The sequence below is a fragment of the Lepidochelys kempii genome, chromosome 5, assembly GCF_965140265.1.
Source record: "Lepidochelys kempii isolate rLepKem1 chromosome 5, rLepKem1.hap2, whole genome shotgun sequence".
Lineage (NCBI taxonomy): Eukaryota > Metazoa > Chordata > Testudines > Cheloniidae > Lepidochelys > Lepidochelys kempii.
In genome coordinates, this window is record NC_133260.1 from 72,409,717 (window position 1) to 72,429,580 (window position 19,864).

The 19,864-nt window shown below is 41.5% G+C and overlaps 1 protein-coding gene and 1 pseudogene across 7 annotated transcripts in view; one reads left to right on the top strand and one right to left on the bottom strand.

The window, feature by feature from the left end:
- MCC (MCC regulator of WNT signaling pathway) overlaps nucleotides 1–19,864 on the bottom strand; it is a 361,512-nt gene that overhangs the window by 80,192 nt on the left and 261,456 nt on the right. For all 7 annotated transcript variants that reach the window (XM_073344706.1, XM_073344704.1, XM_073344707.1 and 4 more), the window contains 2 exons: nucleotides 16,051–16,193; nucleotides 5,280–5,422 (listed from right to left, as the gene is read on the bottom strand). In XM_073344706.1, coding sequence (XP_073200807.1) covers nucleotides 5,280–5,422; nucleotides 16,051–16,193 — 286 coding nt within the window. The remainder of the gene's footprint in view (nucleotides 1–5,279; nucleotides 5,423–16,050; nucleotides 16,194–19,864) is intronic.
- On the top strand, nucleotides 10,730–12,435 carry LOC140912068 (histone H4-like; annotated as a pseudogene).

The following is a 19,864-nucleotide window of genomic DNA, read 5'->3' on the forward strand; positions in this document are numbered from 1 at the left end:
CTGTATGCATACAAAACTCCTACTGAAGTTGTATGTGCAAGAACTTCCCACAAGCTCCACTCTCCACCAAAACAATTAATATGCTTTAGCGTTGATAATCTGCCAAATAAGTTTATTTATTAACAAAATTCAATTCTGAGTCACAGATGCACCATCAAGAATGTTTAATTGTAAAATCTACTTGTTTTGCTTGTGCTCCTGAAACTCAATAATGCCTGTATATACATTTTGTCTCATTTTACAAAACATTTCCTTCAGAAGGAAAGACCTTATATGCTAAGTTCTAGCCCTGAAGGAATGTTTCTCCCAGAAAATAAGAATTTATAACAATGTCAGATAGACCCACATTTCAAAGGGAAGCTAGTGTAAACCCACTCACAGGATTTACAAGATACAGCAGAGAAATTAACAATTTTAGCTCTTGATGTTTTTGTTGCCTACAGCAGAAGAGCAGCATATCTAAAAGCATTAGTGTATCATAACACATTGATGTAGTTGGCATGTCAATAAGCTTGCTGCATTCGTGCAGTATACAGTGCCATGTTATTATTAGGTCATGGTGATTAGCCTGATGTGCATAACTAACATAAGGGTTTATTTTTAAAGAGATACTAAAACTAAAATAAACAAAGGACAGAAGGATGCTTGTGTTGGTGTGTAGGAGGAATACCTTATAAGCTTACTATGAAAGTTAGTGATTTCGTGTAGCAATATTTTGTATTTCTACATTTGCTTGTTGTGCTGGAAATGTAAATGTCTCATCCTTGTATTATGGTATAAAAAACAGATCACTGTCCAGGATCAATGAAGTGGTAAAAGTAAAGAAATAACAAATATTGAAAAGTAAATTGGATTGTGAAAATTCTTTCAATCTGATTAATCTGAAGTATTAGTAACACAGGTAAAGAATATAGGCCAAACTTTTCAAATTTGGGCACCTAAACCTAGGCAACTAAATCCATATTTAGGCATAGGCACCCAAATTTAAAAAGTTTGCCTATCATTTTTTAAAATGGTGGTTCAAAATCTTGATGGCTCCCATTGACCAGGACAATTGGCTGTAAATGGCTCTGTTTACTTGTAAGTCTTCCTGTGTTCCTGTGAGTCAGGCCGGAAAGAATGGAGACTTGGGGTCTCACAGGACATGTGACCATGTCACCTGGTACTGGAATCCATCTTAAACCTGGTGCTTTTCCATTTAGAGGGGGGGGGGGGGGGAGATGACCCAGAGAGTGACAAAGGATTCCCGCCTTGTGCGAAAGATATAAAAGAGGGTGGAAAAGAACAAAGGGGGCTGCCAGTCATGAGAAATCCCCTAGTTACCACCTGAGCTGGAACTAACAAGAACTGTACCAGGGGAAAGGATTGGGCCCAGACTAAGGAGGAGTCTAGCCTGTGAAAGAAGTTTATTGGAACATCTCTGAGGGTGAGATTTACCTGTATTCAGTTTCTTAAACGTATTAAGCTTAGACTTCCATGTTTGGTTTTATTTTGCGTGGTAACTTACTTTGTTCTGTCTGTTATTACTTGGAACCACTTAAATCCTACTTTTTATACTTAATAAAATCACTTTTGTTTATTAACCCAGAGTAAGTCATTAATACCTGGGGGAGCAATACCTGCATATCTCTCTATCAGTGTCATAGAGGGTGGACAATTTATGAGTTTACCCTGTATAAGCTTTATACAGAGTAAAACGGATTTATTTGTGGTTTGGATCCCATTGGGAACTGGGTGTCTGTGTGCTGGAGATAGGTAACCTGCTGAGTGGTTTTCTGTTAAAGTCAGCAGCTTTGGGGGCGTGGATCAGACCTGGGTCTGTGTTGCAGCAGACTAGTGTGTCTGGCTCAACAAGGCAGGGTTTTGGAGTCCCAAGCCATCAGGGAAAGCGGGCTCAGAGGTAATTCCAATACCATTTTTCTAATCTATAGCTCTGATTGGCTGGAGTACTGATGTACATATAGGACATAATTTCTGTTCTCACTGGGTAAGTCTGCTGCAGTTTCCACGATATGCATCTGATGAAGTGAGCTGTAGCTCACGAAAGCTTATGCTCTAATAAATTGGTTAGTCTCTAAGGTGCCACAAGTACTCCTTTTCTTTTTGAGAGAGAAAAGATACCCTAACATAATAAGAATCCCACTATAAAAGAAACTAAATGTTTTAACGCTGAGGGCCAGATTCAGTGCTGGTTTACACTCCATACAATACTTCTGAAGTCAATATGGTTGTGTAAGTCAGTCCTTAGTCTAGTTTTTGGTGTCAAGTTAAACTGTCTGACCTCATGTGTTTCACCAAAATACCAAGTTTAGAGACTAAGCCTCTTGTCTTATTTATTTTTTCAATTAAGAATAAAATCTACTGTGACATTCAGGCACATATCCAAAAACGTACATTCGTCAGTTTTGCACATGAATTATTGAAAATAAAAAAACTCAAACCACAAAACCGTAACACACACAGAGTCCCTCTCTCAAGAAAAGCCACATGTTCTTTTTGGCCTCAGTTTTCAGTCAGCAACTACAAAGTTGTCTTGGGAAACCTATGTATTGTCTCAACTATTTCGGTCAAATTCATCCCTGGTGTACCTCCACCAAAATTAATCCCCTTCTGTCCAATATTAGCAAAAGTGGGTCACAGACTCCCTGAATTAAGCCTTCCTTTGCAGGAAGGTTTGGAAGACCTGAACAAACTACCATCCCCTTTACTCAGTAAATCTGCATATTTCCCAGTGGTGGATCAGTCACAGGAATTCAGATACCGACAACAATCCATCCACTGTATAATAGGTGATGTGTCACAGAGTCCTTTTGTGTCTAAGAGGAATCTTCATTCTTTTTGGGCATGGCAAACAAGATTTCTCCTTCCATCTGAGATAAAGCTTAAAGTTATAATGGGGAAGAGGAAGGAGTTTGCCTCTCTCTGAAGCAGAGTCCATGGCCAGAGATCAGTGCACAACTGGTGTCTGCTAAGCTACTGCAAAAGAAAAGAGTGAAATAAAAATATATTGTTAACTGAGTCTACACTGGGACACAAACATTACCCTCAGAGAAGCACATACAATTGCCATTAAAAATCAGCGGAATTTTTACTGACTTCAGTGAGAGTGACACACGTTTATCTGAGGATAGAATTTGACCCTCTGTACGACTGTAACAAAAGTGCTTAGAAAACATCTCTGAGATGTTTTGATCTTTGTCTCTGCTTGGATCAGTCACATTGGACTTTGGATTTAGTGTAATTTTTTCATCAAGATCCAGCGCATCATGACTTTCCCAAGGCACGCTGGTGTCTGGTGATCACAGCTAATAAATACCTATGACAGAAGGAAGGAGGAACTACACTACAGCCAAGGATATGTCCCTGATTTACGCTGATGTGAATGAGAACAGAATCTGATCCAGTGAGACAGACATTTCCCCTCTAATATGCATATCAATGACGCTCCCAAGCTTGCGAAAAGCAGTGTGTCTACGTACCCCAATATTGGGCATCTTTATTGCTGGAGTCTGAGAACCGGATCTCTATAGCTAGTACTAACTACCCTTTAATTTCAGCTTTGAAATTCCCAATCTGAACACATCTGAAAAACAATATAATTACTGGACTCTTTTCCAAGAGAACCTTCCTTAACACTCCACAGCACAGGTAAGTGTATTCAGAAACTTGCCACCTGTACATAAATTAATGGCTCTCAGAAAGCAACAAGTCTTAAAAGTCATGGCCTGGAGAGGCACATTGCTCTGCCACTTATTAATGCCTCTAGATGCCTCTATTTCATCTCTGCAATTTCCAACCATCAAAATTTTATAGATAAATAAACTAGCAACATTTAAAAACAACCTTCAGTCACTTATAAATAAAATGTTTTTGCTATTTGGTAAAATAACAGAACAGGAACAGGAGTTAAAAAAAATCAATCCATCCAATTAATCAGCAAATTACATGATCAGGTCAGAACATGTATACTATTATAGAGGGTGGTGAGTGTGTGTGTGTCCCCTCCATTTTCCCTTTCCCCAAAGGGCACTCATTTAGGTGCTTCAGTTCTTCCTGACAAGCTCATTTTCTGTTCTTCCTCTGCAGCTATTATAGCTCTGATGGTCTGGGAGCAAGGTTCTGAGATTATTTTAAATGATACTGTTTATTCTCCTAGAGAATTCCTCAACACCTTTGGTTTGATTAACAAGGCTTGGATGATTTATTTTCTTTCCCCTCCAAGCATTCTGATCAGTATTTTAAAGGATGCAATGGCTTTCTACTAGTAAGTTTCAGAGTAACAGCAGAGTAACTCCAAGCAAAAAGAAAAGGAGTACTTGTGGCACCTTAGAGACTAACCAATTTATTTGAGCATAAGCTTTCGTGAGCTACAGCTCACTTCATCGGATGCATACTGTGAAAGTACAGAAAATCTTTTTATACACACAAACCATGAAAAAATGGGTGTTTACCACTACAAAGGTTTTCTCTCCCCCCACCCCACTCTCCTGCTGGTAACAGCTTATCTAAAGCTTATCTAAAGTGATCACTCTCCTTACAATGTGTATGATAATAACATCAGCCACACTATCAGAGGCTTGTTCACCTGCACATCCACCAATGTGATATATGCCATCATGTGCCAGCAATGCCCCTCTGCCATGTACATTGGTCAAACTGGAAAGTCTCTACGTAAAAAAATAAATGGACACAAATCAGATGTCAAGAATTATAACATTCATAAACCAGTCGGAGAACACTTCAATCTCTCTGGTCACGCGATTACAGACATGAAAGTTGCAATATTACAACAGAAAAACTTCAAAACCAGACTCCAGCGAGAGACTGTTGAATTGGAATTCATTTGCAAATTGGATACAATTAACTTAGGCTTGAATAGAGACTGGGAGTGGCTAAGTCATTATACAAGGTAACCTATTCCCCTATTTTTTCCTACCCTCCCACCAGACGTTCTTGTTAAACCCTGGATTTGTGCTGGAAATGGCCCACCTTGATTATCATAGACATTGTAAGGAGAGTGATCACTTTAGATAAGCTATTACCAGCAGGAGAGTGGGGTGGGGGGAGAGAAAACCTTTTGTAGAGGTAAACACCCATTTTTTCATGGTGTGTGTGTATAAAGAGATCTTCTGTACTTTCCACAGTATGCATCCAATGAAGTGAGCTGTAGCTCACGAAAGCTTATGCTCAAATAAATTGGTTAGTCTCTAAGGTGCCACATGTACTCCTTTTCTTTCTACTAGTAGAAGACATCCTGTCTTTTCAGAAAAATCACTAACCCATGTCAGCAGTGACCATAGTGGACTGGTTCTCTGGTACTGAAACAGAAGTCTGATCCTGGTCCATGCTGCGTGAATCTTCATTAGCCTCATGCTGGCTCTGGCTGAGCTCTGATCGTAGTTCGGAATATTCATCTTCCTCCCTGGGGGAGAGGCACAAGAAAAAAATATTATTGAAGGAATAAGTAACTCTACAGCACGCCTTTCAGTCCTGTAGTCACAATAAGTAGGGTATACACTGGACAACAAACTTTCTCCAGCTCAACAAGACTATCAAATGGACCAGGGTATGCTTCCCATAAAACAAACTGACTTTCTGCATTGTACTCTCAACTGCCAGTTATGTAGCGGGTAGCATCTGGCTCACATTTCTGTATTTTGAAGTTTCACCAAAGTTCTTGTGATCATTCCAGACTAATGTTCACTATAAGAAAATGTATTGCCAGATTAAGTGTGTGTGTCTCTCTCGCTCTCTAAAGTCTCCTGTTGCCAAATGGGTTTTTATTTGAAATCTATTGGAAAATAATGTACAGATTAATTAGAATGGCAGTGAACTGCTGGAGTTACTGGAAAACAAAACCCTTGCATATTACATACACTCACTCTTATTTGTCAAGCGGGTTCCTTCAAAAATGTTTGAACGATATTGGGCATTACCTGAAGTAGTGAGATTTATAAAAGGAGTCTCTTCTCCCTACTTTCACACCTAAAGTTCAAGGAATGGGGAGAAGCAGATAAGGAAAGTGGTGGAATGTGAAATCACAGTGCCCAATGAAGCACTTTAAAATTTTTCTTTTTTTAATCCGTTTGCTAATCCGACTCAAAAAATGAGATTCAGGAAGACCTGATTTTTTTAATCAGCTTCAGTTTTCTGTAATTATTATTTTGTCACTTTCAGATATGCACATTTTAATCAGCCCGAAAAACAGCAGTAGCATAGGCACAGAAACAACAAATCAAAAAGTCTGATGAGTGAATTTACTGTACCCCTATTTGGCTACTCACAAGTAAAGTATTTTGTAGAGGTTTATTTTGCTGCTGTTTCATCAGAGAGGTGGATGATTTTAGGGTGGGGAGGAAGCATAAAGCAGGAATGGAGTTCTTTGGTGAGGGAGGGAGAGCACAGAACTGTGAGGGTACCTCCAGCTGGGTGGAAGCCTGTTGTCTAAGGGGGTAGTTCTGCAAAGTAATGAGCACTTTCCACTTCCATTGAAGTGGGTGGGAGTTGAGAGCTCTCAGTACCTTGCAGGAATTAGCCCTAAGGTTTGACAATGTCTGTCGGGCAAAATAGCTGAAAGGAAGATGATCCACATGTATCACAACACTGACTGAAGGAAAGGTTGCTGTCTGTGAAACAGGCCAACTCATAAGAAAAATTCCGGCTTGTTTGCCAAGCAGCGTTTCCTTAGCTTACCCACTGTAGTTTTAATAGGAATGATCACACTTTCCTAACCCTGAGAGGCAACTCAGCTCACTACAGAAAGTTACATCTTTATCACAAGCACTTAGCAACTATTATACAAAAATTAAGATTCTAAGGTTAAAATTAAATTTTAGATCAAAGCAAGGTGTTTTAGGTGATGGGCAATACATATTTAAAGCAAGTGGCAGAACCAAACAAAAAAAAAATGAATTAAAATACAGGCTACTGAAGACACATAAATTGTGGGTTAATGTTCGATGAATAAGTTAATTATTAGGCACAGCACACGCCAATGATAATTAGTAATTGTTTTTGTCCAAAACTAAGTGCTCAAAGAGTTGCTTTTTCTTTTGGTCAAAAGGATAATTTGTTTGTTCATTTATACATTAACCTGCTTTGCAATTAGTGATTCATTTTAAAATGTATGGATGAATACATGAATGGATGACAGGCTGACCTGATCATAAAACCAACTGCTTGTCTACACATGCTAATCAGCTCTGACTTTCTCCACTTTCAGACTCAGACTAGTTTTCTTGTTTAAATGACAATGGCTAAGATTGACAAATTTACCTTTGATTGATTGAGCCAAATTTTCCAAAATTTGCCCCTTGAAACATGCATGCAAAACATGCCTCTTTACAAACATGTAACTCCACATTCAAAATAGGAAATATTTTTTGAATAGCAAACGCAGATGGTAAATTATCCACTTTGTACACATAACAGCATATTTTATATGTGCAATTTACCTTTTCTACCCGAGGTATTTGAAGAGCACGAATCAGTGCAGCATCTTTTATATATGCTTATATTTTGTGTACACAACTAAGGTGCCGATTTTTGAAAACACGGGTTTTCTAGTTCTGCAGCTGTTCAAAGGCAACGCAAAATCTCTCTCTTCCATCCTCTTCCCTTCCCTTTTAGAACACAAAAGCGGTGCTGATTTCAATAAGACTTAGAGGTGCAATAGCTACACACTAAAACAGAATGTTTAAAAATGGATTAAAGTAACAAAAGGTACTGGGCCAGATCGTTATGTGCAATGAAGCAGTTTTGTGTCGCTCCAGTGGTACGAAACTGTTTTAAAGCCTGCTTAGTAATGATCAAAATGGCAAACTCTCAGCACCTCCTCCTCCCCATTGAGGAATTCTGGTGGGGTGTTGTCAAGGTGTGTACACAGAGATTCTTTCATAGCTTCAACCAGAGAATGCTTTCACCACAGTGGGTGTTGGCCGTTTTTCAACTTTCATTATATTTTAATGAATGTTTTGTAAAACATGGGAGATCCTCAGACAAAAGACACTATGAGTGCCAACCATTATTAATTTTTATGATGCTGTCCACTATACTATCTATTCTGTCTCCCTTTTTTCCCTCCTAGGTTTCTAGGTGACCCATATTTCTATATGAATTTTCTGTTGGGTAATGCACCGAATTCATGGCCGCACAGCATTTACTTACAAATGGTTGACTGGTTAGATTGTATGTCTTTTGACAGCTGCTAAGAATCCTAAGCGGACATCAGCAGGCAAGAAAGTCCATAAGCTGCACAGACCTATTTCAGCATTGAGATGAAAGACAACTCCCTCTCTCTCCCTCCCCCCCCCCCCAATTCTTTTGCTGAACTCACAGACCAACTGGAAAGACTGTACGTAGCTGATTCTGTTCTCAATCACATGGCAATATTTATTTTTGTATCATTGCATGAAAAATGCATTTCCTTACTGAAGCCATGATTAAAAAATAAATAAAATCTTGTGTTAGGGTGAACTTTTCTTGGCCAGTAACATTCACTTTCAAAACAGATACAGTATTATCTCATGTTTTATTATTTAGTTTGGGACCTTCTTTGTTCTTGAGAGGTTGATCTTGTTAGGGTGTTACTGACACACCCTAATATGTATGTGTTTTTAATACACTGATACTGCTGTTTCATGTGGACCTACCCACTTGACCGGCTTTGCCTTTTTGTGACTTGTGCAAACCAATGGATGGGCAGCAGTTCAGGAAAAGAGAGTTAATGAATGTATCAAAGTCTTCTGTGAATGGAAGGAATATAGGCTGGTGATAATTTTACCTGCCTACTTCCAAATGATAGGTAACAGGGGCTCAGAGCTATGATGCTGCAGTGAAGAAAATTCACACTGAAGAGTATGGAAAGATATTCTGCATCTTTCCTGCATAAATACACAGAGTTTCAGATGAATAATCTGAATCCAAATCTTACTCTGAATTGGACTTAAATCTGTGACTTGAGTTCTGCAAATTTGACCAAACTACATTCACACTACGAGAAAGAAAGATTAGACTTTGAAACAGTGCTCTTGTGTTCTTAGCAAAGTTTTAAACAGGGTAGTCTCCCATCTGAGCCTTGGATTTCTTAGGGACCCACTAAAGCCTCACTGTTTGAGAAACTCTTAGATAATGCAAACAGAGCCAACATTTCTATTTTTGACTATATAAAAGAAAGGAATTTATCGTCTCTCTCAGCAAGCTACCTTCTTAACTGCTCTACTTCCCTCAAATTACAAACTATTTCTTACGATCTGGTGGTGGGTAAATGATATATCAATCCCCCTTCAGAAACTAAGCAAGGCTCAACATTATATGAGTTCAGACATCTCTCTTCCAGACCAAATACCAAATTGGTTGCAGCTGTATTTCACAGTTTCCTCTTTTTTTGGTTGGATTCCCAAGCCAGCTGAGCTGTCTCGAACTACAGCAACATCAGTGAGACAAGACAATTAGGAATGATTGTTGGCTTGATCCCATAACCACTGTGACTTCATTTGCATCAGGAGTGTTGGCAGAACATAATGCAGTATCAACAGCTAGCTTCATGCGGCCATGCATCTGGAACTTGCTGTACCCTATAAAGGCCTGTCAAATCCAGAAATTTATTGGAAATATCTAAAAATATTTCCTACAATAACTATTACTAAGAACAACACTGTGTCCCTCATGTCTGAGAAGAGGTGCAGCCATGGCACTTGATCTGACATCTCTGCAGTTGGGCTTGCTGAACAATGCGTGAACCATAATTCTGCAACTTCCTGAAACCATTCGCCCTCACCTTCCAAAGTGTTTGAAAAAAGCAATCTCTTCTAAATAAAAAACATAAATTAGCTAATGCAATCTGTCAAACTCTCTTATATCTGTTGCAATGGTTTGTTTAGACTGAAAATCTTGTTCTGCTCTGCATTGCTAACCTCAAAACAACAGCAACAATTTAAAGACTCTAAATTAGATGATCAAATTTACTGTGTAACTTTGGTTTCTCTTGACCATCTACATAATATTATGGTTTTATAAAGGGAAGCATTAAGAATGGCATAAAGCAACAGTAAATCAAGCCTTCTATACTACGTCCACTATAACGTGCGGATGCCATACAACTTTTCCATGGCAGCACCAGGGAGATGCATTTCTTTGCCCTGTGATTCAGCAGATTTAAGTAACTGCTTTCCAAATCATGGCCTGACAATCTTGCGATTTCACGAGTAATGTGTCATCTTTCTGTGCACACGCTGTTGCATGTCCACACTATGCTCCTTGTGTGGGCAGAGTGCATCCACACTAGCAGCTCTTGCATCGACAGAGAGAGCAGGGCACTGTGGGTAGCTATCCCTCTGTGCAACTGGCCGCAGGGTGCTTTGGGAAGGATTTGCAATGCCTCATATGGCAGGTACAGTGTCACATGATGCTGGTTTCTCAATCGCTTCGTTCCCTGGGCATCCTACTAGATTGCCAGCTGCTGTTCAACTGAAGTGTAGGGTGGAGGAGGGGAGAGTGTGTGTGTGTTGGGGAGAGACAGAAACAGTATGTGTGTGTTGGGGAAGTATGAGAGAGACTGTGTGTGTGCGCGGGGGTAGCGTATATGTGAAAGAGGTAAGAGTGTGTGCTGGGGGAGAGAGTGAGTGTGTGGGTATGCTGTCTCTAAGTTCAGACAGTTCTAAGTTTTGAGCAGTCTCTCCACACCCCACACCCCCAGCAGCAGGCCGCACTGTCTGTAAACCTAGCGAACATGCCTGGTCATGGTAAGGGAGGTAAGGTATCAGAAAAGGAGGCACTAAGTGCCATAGAAAGGTACTGAGGGACAATATCCAGGGTATTATGAAGCCAGCTATTCGCCATTTGGCTCGTTGTGGGGGCGTGAATCATAGAATATCAGGGTTGGAAGGGACCTCAGGAGGTCATCTAGTCAAACTCCCTGCTCAAAGCAGGAACAATCCCCAACTAAATCATGCCAGCCAGGGCTTTGTCAAGCCTGACCTTAAAAACTTCAAAGGAAGGAGATTCCACCACCTCCCTTGGTAACGCATTCCAGTGTTTCACCACCCTCCGAGTGAAAAAGTTTTTCCCAATATCCAACCTAAAGCTCCCACACTGCAACTTGAGACCATTGCTCCTTGTTCTGTCATCTGCTACCACTGAGAACAGTCTAGAGCCATCCTCTTTGTAACACCCTTTCAGGTAGTTAAAAGCAGCTATCAAATCCCCCCTCATTCTTCTCTTCCGCAGACTAAACAATCCCAGTTCCCTCAGCCTCTCCTCATCAGTCACGTGTTCCAATTCCCTAATCATTTTTGTTGCCCTCCACTGGACGCTTTCCAATTTTTCCACATCCTTCTTGTAGTGTGGGACCCAAAACTGGACACAGTACTCCACATGAGGTCTCACCAATGTCAAACAGAGGGGTACAAGCATGTCCCTTGATCTGCTGGCAATGCCCCTACTTATACATCCCAAAATGCCATTGGCCTTCTTGGCAACAAGGGCACACTGTTGACTCATATCCAGCTTCTCGTCCACTGTCACCCCTAGGTCCTTTTCTGCCGAATTGCTGCCGAGCCATTCAGTCCCTAGTCTGTAGCGGTGCATGGGATTCTTCCGTCCTAAGTGCAGGACTTTGCACTTGTCCTTGTTGAACCTCATCAGATTTTTTTTGCCCAATCCTCTAATTTATCTAGGTCCCTCTGTATCCTATCTCTACCCTCCAGTGTATCTACCTCTCCTCCCAGTTGAGTATCATCTGCAAACTTGCTGAGGGTGCAATCCACACCATCCTCCAGATCATTTATGAAGATATTGAACAAAACCAGCCCGAGGACCGACCCTTGGGGCACTCCACTTGATACCGGCTGCCAACTAGACATGGAGCAATTGATCACTACCCGTTGAGCCAGACAATCTAGCCAACTTTCTATCCACCTTATAGTCCATTCATCCAGCCCATACTTCTTTAACTTGCTGGCAAGAATACTGTGAGAGACCGTGTCAAAAGCTTTGTTAAAGTCAAGGAACAACACGTCCACTGCTTTCCCCTCATCCACAGAGCCAGTTATCTCGTCATAGAAGGCAAATAGATTAGTCAGGCATGACTTGCCCTTGGTGAATCCATGCTGACTGTTCCTGATCACTTTCCTCTCCTCTAAGTGCTTCAGAATTGATTCCTTGAGGACCTGCTCCATGATTTTTCCAGGAACTGAGGTGAGGCTGACTGGCCTGTAGCTCCCAGGATCCTCCTCCTTCCCTTTTTTAAAGATGGGAACTGCATTTCAGATCTCATTTACGAGGAGACTCGGGGACTGCTAAAGGTTATTTTTGGAGAATGTGATCCGAGATGCCGTTACTTACACTTAGCATGGAAAGCAGAAGACTGTGACTTCCATGGATGTTGTTTATGCGCAGAAGCACCAGGGTTGTACTCTGTATGGATTTGAAGGCTAAACCTGTGTCAGTAATTCTCAGAAAACATCTATAACCCAAAGGGAGAACAACATTCCACAATAATGGTTCCGATTCCCTCTGATTTCTCCCACAGCCTCCTCAGCTACATGGAGCAGCATCCTCAGCAGCTCTTTGAGCTCTCCAGGCTGAGGAATGTCAAAACTTCCTGGAGCTTTGCAAGGGGAGGGGCACATGCCTGCATAGCTAGGTGCAAGGCAGCGAGTTCAAAACAACAAGCAGAGTGGTCATGACAGGCATTGTGGATACTGGGGGAGGCCAGTTAAGTTGACGTAATAAATGGCAGTGTCTATACCAGGGGTGGGCAAACTTTTTGGCCCGAGGGCCACACTGGGGTTGCGAAACTATATGGAGGGCCAGGTAAGGAAGGCTGTGCCTCCCCAAACAGCCTGGCCCCCGCCTCCATCTGCCCCCTCCCACTTCCCACTCCAACTGCCCCCCCTAAATTCCCCCAACCCATCCAATCCCCCCTGCTCCTTGTCCCCTGACTGCCCCCTCCCGGGACCCCCCTACACCCTGACAGGCCCCCCAGGACTCCCACGCCTATCCAACTCCCCCCCGCCACGCTCCCTGTCCCCTGACTGCCCCGACCCCATCCACACCCCCGCCCCTGACAGGCTCCCCGGGACACCCATGCCTTTCCACCCCCCCACCTGTCCCCTGACTGCCCCCCCCAGAACCTCCGCCCCCTGTCCCCTGACTGCCCCCTGGGATCCCCTGCCCCTTATGCAACCCCTCCCCCCCCTTTACCATGCCGCTCAGAGCAGCAGGAGCTCGCAGCCATGCTGCCCGCAGGAGCAGCAGACCAGAGCGCTGGCAGGGTGGCGAGGCTGCGGGGGAAGAGGGATAGCAGGGGAGGGGCCGGGGGCTAGCCTCCCCAGCTGAGAGCTCAGGGGCCAGGCAGGATGGTCCCGTGGGCCAGATGTGGCCCGCAGGCTGTAGTTTGCCCACCTCTGGTCTATACTGACGCTTTTGTCACTTTAACTTTGCTGCAGAAAGCTCTATGCCTCTCATCAAGGTGGTTTGGTTTTGTCGGCAAAACAGCAGAGTTTTGCCACCAAAAGTAGCACTGTAGTGTGTACACCTCCACTGGTTTGTCAGCAAAAGGCAGCTTTTGCAGACAAAACTGTGTAATGTAGACAAGGCCTAAGCCTCTTCCCCAGACTTAGGCTACATCTACACTACAGCCGGGATCGACACTCTGAGATTGATACACCGGCGGTCGATTTAGTGGGTCTAATGAAGACCCGCTAAATTGACAGCGGATCGCTCTCCCGTTGACCCCTGTACTCTACCCATGACGAGAAGAGTAAGGTAAGTTGACGGGAGACCCCGCAGTGTAGACTCCATGGTAACTCGACCTAAGGTAAGTCAACTCCAGCTACATTATTCACATAGCTGGAGTTGCGTAGCGTAGGTCGACTTACCACAGTAGTGTAGACATTGCCTTAGTTGCTCCTAGAAACTCTCTCTTAGAATCTCTTTGTCCCAACCCACACCAACATCCCTTATATTCAGATTGGAGCAGAATGCGCCACACCTGTCCCAATGGAGGCAGCAGTAATTAACCAACATTTCTGCAGGGTTCCAAGACCTGCTAACAGAGTGGGGCAAGAGCAGAAGCCTGACATGCTGTTACAGGAAAGTATGGAAATGACAGGAGCGAAGAATTGATTTTCTTTCTTCCCACTGTCTTTAGAAGCTGAATGGAAGCTCACCTTGTTCACACATTGTTGTTTTTTAAATGTATTGGTCTGTGAGAAAAAAGTAGCTACAATGACCATTAAAGGAAAGCAAAAAAGAATTAATTATTCGCTTACAAATATTTATTATTATCATTACAGCGGAATGAATTCAAATATAAGTGGAGAGAGGTGTTGTCCAGGGATCTGAGCACAAAGGACTAACGTGGAATGCCAAAGCTGCCACGGGTGGGGAGAGGTTGTGCCTAGGTGCTCTATCACAGTAGCAGAACCTGAAGACACTTTGGCCTTCAGGGGCACGCACACCATAAGGGCAACAGTTGCATCCTTTCAAAGGTGCAGTGTATGTACATTTAGTGTCAGATTCAGTTCTGTGTCCCACTTTGCTCTGGATGTTGAAGCTGATCTTGTGTAGATATATACACATACTTAACCTTCTATAGCATCTGTCAACAAAGAAGAATACCCTATGATTTAAATATATTTTACAGTTTAATGGTTTCAAGATCTGTCCAGAAATTTCTGTGATGGGTTTTACAGAATTTTTCTTCATTTTCTGATACAGGATCAACCTTCGTTGATGGGAAAAGCCTAGCAACTCTGGCTCTTCCTATGCTTTACTCTTTAGCTTGACTTTGCCCATTTACAGAGTGGGACTATATGAGTAAGGGGTATGGTTTGGGCAGTTACTTTCATTCTCAAAAGAGTGCATGCCCTCTGGAAAACAGACCAGGAGGAACTGAATGTGTGACTTATTTATACAGGTAGATGCATGGTTGAATATGGGATCAAAGAGGTTGCTCCACATAGAGAGACTAATATGAATTATTTTATATTTAAATTCAGACTAGTTTGTACTGTCCAGAGACATCTTCCAGGATCCTATCATCATCATTACCTACAAAAGAACTTGCACGATTTACCTATTCATATAATATTAATGCAATGCAATTATATTTATATGCTAAAATTACAATATATGGATATTATTACCTTCTGTAATTTAAGACACACCAGTTTACGCTTTCACACAAAAATATTTTCCTGGACATATACTTTAAACAAAAGAGCTCCTGGCTTGATGGCCATATGGACTTTAGTGAGATGAAGAAATGAAACAGCCATTACTGAAAAACATGCAGAAAAATAAGCAAGAAAACCCACACAGTGCTACATGGGGAGAATTTTAAGTAAGTATAACCTATGGAGATGTGAACTCTTCACTTTTGGTTTAAAATCCTTAACTGGCCAAGGATCGAGGAGTTCATGTCCCAATAAGCTTGGCACCTGAAAAGTACTGTGAGGTCCCAGCAAACTCCTTCACGAAGAAGTGGCAAAAAGCCTTTGCCTCTCAGTAAGCTAACAACAACTGATATGGACAGATAAATGAAAAGAATGTTCCTCTTTGGTGAAATCTAGAACTTACATGAAGAAATAGCTGGTACTTACTGAGTAACGTCTTAAAAGAGGAGTGTCCAAATTTTGACATTCAGTGAGTATATGTAACACTTTCAATTTGCACCAATTTTGTATTTCATGGGAACTGCTGGTGAAAGCAGGTGCAACTCTTGAAGCCAATTTCAGTTGCACCTCTATAACGGATTTAATTTAGTCTTGGTTGTGTTGTGGATAGCATAGAAGGAAGATAAAAATGGGAATGGGGAGTGGATTGCTTTGCCTTACACTCTCCTATAAGTTGCTTTTCCTGCTACTGTTGCCCAGTTTCCAACCCCCCTAGTATGCATGTTACACTAATTTTGCACACTCACTGAAACTCAATCATAGCAAGTCTAGCTACACAACTTTTATGATTAACTCATACCCAATGTATATTGTACACTACCGTGTATAGCACTTCTGAATTTGGCCCAGACTTCCATAGGAGTTGCAATACCTTATTGTTGTTCCTTGTAGTCGGTCAATCTTTTTATTTAATTCAGCGATAATGCTGTGAAGCTCTGTGATTCGTTCCTCATAGCGTAGTGTTGTTCGCTCCTGTACATCTTCATGCTCTCTCATTAGATGAGATTGTTCACACTAAAGCAGAAAAAACAAAGTACAAAGGAAGAGGATGGGTTTTAAGATTAACCATACTGAGATTAGATGTAAGGCAAAGTTTTATGTGCATTAATGGCTCCCCTACCCACCAATCCTGACACCATTTTTCAACAGAGAGAGGAAAATAGTCTTTAGAGTGGCCTTCTAACTTGGTACAACCCAGGGCTTTACAGGCTACATGCCAAGAGCCCAAGGATTTCATCTAAATTCAATAAAATAAACCATACTGCAGCTGCCCTCATCTTGAATATAGTGTCACCCACCACTCAGATCAGCCTGGAATATCACAAACTGGGACCTATAGTCTTTGTGAAGATTGTCATCCAGGAAGAATTGTCTGGGCTTTTCCCATGGTTATCATGCCTTCCCATATCCCACAAGAAGATATTATGTTGGGGGCCTGCAAAGCCATCACACTATGATGTTGTGTTCTAGCACTGGATTTTAGGATAGAACGCAATAACCCTATGCCAAAAATAAAAATCCCTCCAAAAACCTAAACCACAAGACATTGTGTGGTGATGTGCTAGATACCATGCCATGAAGTTGTGACTGTCAAATCTGTTCCATCAGACAGAGCTACAAGAGGTGCCAATTCCAGACACAAGCAGTGTATTGTAACACTCTGACATATATCTTAGGCTTCCCAAACATTTCAGGGGCATCCAAGTGTTTCATGAGAGATCAAGGAGAGACTTTGGCACAAGATAACAGAAATGTGGCTGCCACTTTTCCTCCACCATTCTGGTTGAAACAATATAGTGGGGTAAATATGTTTAAAATAGACAAAGCCTAGAAAATCTGTTAGTAAGCCTTTTTCCTTCCCATTAGGATTTTCTTTTTTCGGTTTAAGAAGGTACTTTGCATAATTTACTCATTTATAACACAATAAAAAGCTTGTCATTTGAGCCATGAAACAACAGACCTATTGCTTGTATTACTGTATGCTCCACACAACCCTGTCTAACTTTCCCTCCAACAGCGTTTCAATTCAGTCTAGTCTTGGTTCCAGATGCCAGAAGCCACATGCATTGCAATTACAGCACTAGCCATGGTACACATTAATTAGGCTTGGTAGCAGACTGGAAGGGGCAAGACTTCTGACCTGCTTCTGACCCCATGCAAGAATCAGGCAGGCCCCTGCCTCTCCTGCAGTCACACAATGGAGACTGCTCCTATTAAATGAAATCTCAAACTTACAGTGATCTATGCATTGGTACATCAACTGAACATATTCAATGCCTTTTTAATAAAACTATTTCTAAATGCTAAATCAGAACTAACTACTGCATGAATCCTCCTGCATTTTTATTTTACTGAAAGTGACTTGCCCTGAATATCACTCTATATGGAATTAAAATACAGTAAAGTAACACAATACATAACACACACAAAATTCCTGTCTACAGTTAGGGGGTCTGACAATATTTTCATAATAGCCCCTATTTTCTTAGGTTCATAACTTATGACTTGGGATCATTACTTATATGAAAATAAACTTCCTCCAAACTGAAAAATGATGTTAAGCTTGACAGAAAATTTATTATCCACTTTTTTTTTTTTTTTTAAGAAATCCATTTCAATACTTTTAAATTCTTGGAGTACAAACACAGCGCACAATAGTCGTGTTGTTTTTCATTCTAACTGCTGTGAAATATGCAATGACTTTCACACTATATCTACCTTCTAACAAGATAATCAATGTTAGAATTTAATTGACAGGCAATAGTGATCATCTGTACTATCGATACATTATATTTGTATTTATTATTTTTGGAAAGGGAGGGGAAGAACAAAGATATATATATACATATAATAAGGGCCGAGTATATAATAATTGTTTTAAAATGTAAATACAAATTTATCATCACAGAATAATAGAAATTATGGATGGAAAATAGGTGAAGCCATCTAGTCCACACTCCGTGCAGGACTGTTCTCTACAGTGTTCTTTGTCCAAAAGAAGACTGCACTAGCTTCTTGCTAGAAGTATGATGACCACATATAATTTACACAAAATGGAGTTGCCTTCATCTTTAATGTAGAGGTACAGGATACTGACAATACATGTCCCATTATGCCGTGAGATTCATCTTGTTCTTAGATCAAAGGCACCAACTTTCGCAGAGTGGAATTCCTCTTGGATGAAGTCTGTCCCCCTGTGGATGTATCTCCATACTAAAGATAAGGGCAGCAGAGGGCCACATTCTTGAACTTCAATGAGCCACATTCAGCCTTCAGGCCGCACACTGGCTACCTGACATAGCCATTATATACAGACATCACCATATCCTCTTACTTAGAATCATAGAATCATAGAATATCAGGGTTGGAAGGGACCCCAGAAGGTCATCTAGTCCAACCCCCTGCTCAAAGCAGGACCAATTCCCAGTTAAATCATCCCAGCCAGGGCTTTGTCAAGCCTGACCTTAAAAACCTCTAAGGAAGGAGATTCTACCACCTCCCTAGGTAACGCATTCCAGTGTTTCACCACCCTCTTAGTGAAAAAGTTTTTCCTAATATCCAATCTAAACCTCCCCCACTGCAACTTGAGACCATTACTCCTCGTTCTGTCATCTGCTACCATTGAGAACAGTCTAGAGCCATCCTCTTTGGAACACCCTTTCAGGTAGTTGAAAGCAGCTATCAAATCCCCCCTCATTCTTCTCTTCTGCAGGCTAAACAATCCCAGCTCCCTCAGCCTCTCCTCATAACTCATGTGTTCCAGTCCCCTAATCATTTTTGTTGCCCTTCGCTGGACTCTCTCCAATTTATCCACATCCTTCTTGAAGTGTGGGGCCCAAAACTGGACACAGTACTCCAGATGAGGCCTCACCAATGTCAAACTTCTCATACACTATCACGAAAGGCTTTATTTCTCTGTTCCCTCGCCTCCCCATCTCCCTGATACTTGATCAAATAACTAGTCCTTCCTTCAGAGTATAAAAATACAGGGGAAGAAAGTATCAGATAAAAATGTTAAACAGTTTAACAAAAATGCTAGACAAAGATTACGCCCAGGGAAAATGGAAAGAAAAAGTGGCTTACTGCACCTTTCTAAACCAAATTTCCTGTGACACACTTTAATACCCACAAACACTGTCTCAGTATTCTCCAGCTCAGTGAGTTATCTACTCAATGTGGGGTTTTTTAAACTGAAAGGATATTTCAGACGGAGGGTTTAACAATAATTTTCTGACAATAAATAAAAAGCCTACCACACCGGATTTCATCTCTCTAAGCTGGGCACGGAAAAGCTGAATGTTATTTATCTTGGCTGAAGATGTACTGACTCTCGCTAATGGACTTCAGCTACAGCACGAGGCTTGCTTTCTCTCCCTCACTCTCTCAAGTCATTGCAGAGTCACCATTTTTCACAAAAATCTTTACTTGGTGACAGACATATGGTGAGTAACAAAGAGGAAACAACGTGAAACAGGGGAAGTGTATGCACCTGAAGCAGCTTTAAGTTTTTGTTTAAAAGGGTCTTTGGCCTCCCTGGGGCAACAGAAAATGAGAAAAAGGAAGGGCACAAGGTGGAGACCCAACATGCTTTGCCGTGGTTTCAGCACGAATGATCTGAAGGAAACCTTGTACAACCTGGAGGATGATGTGGTGTTCCTGTCAGGCAATAGTGATTCTCCTCTGAG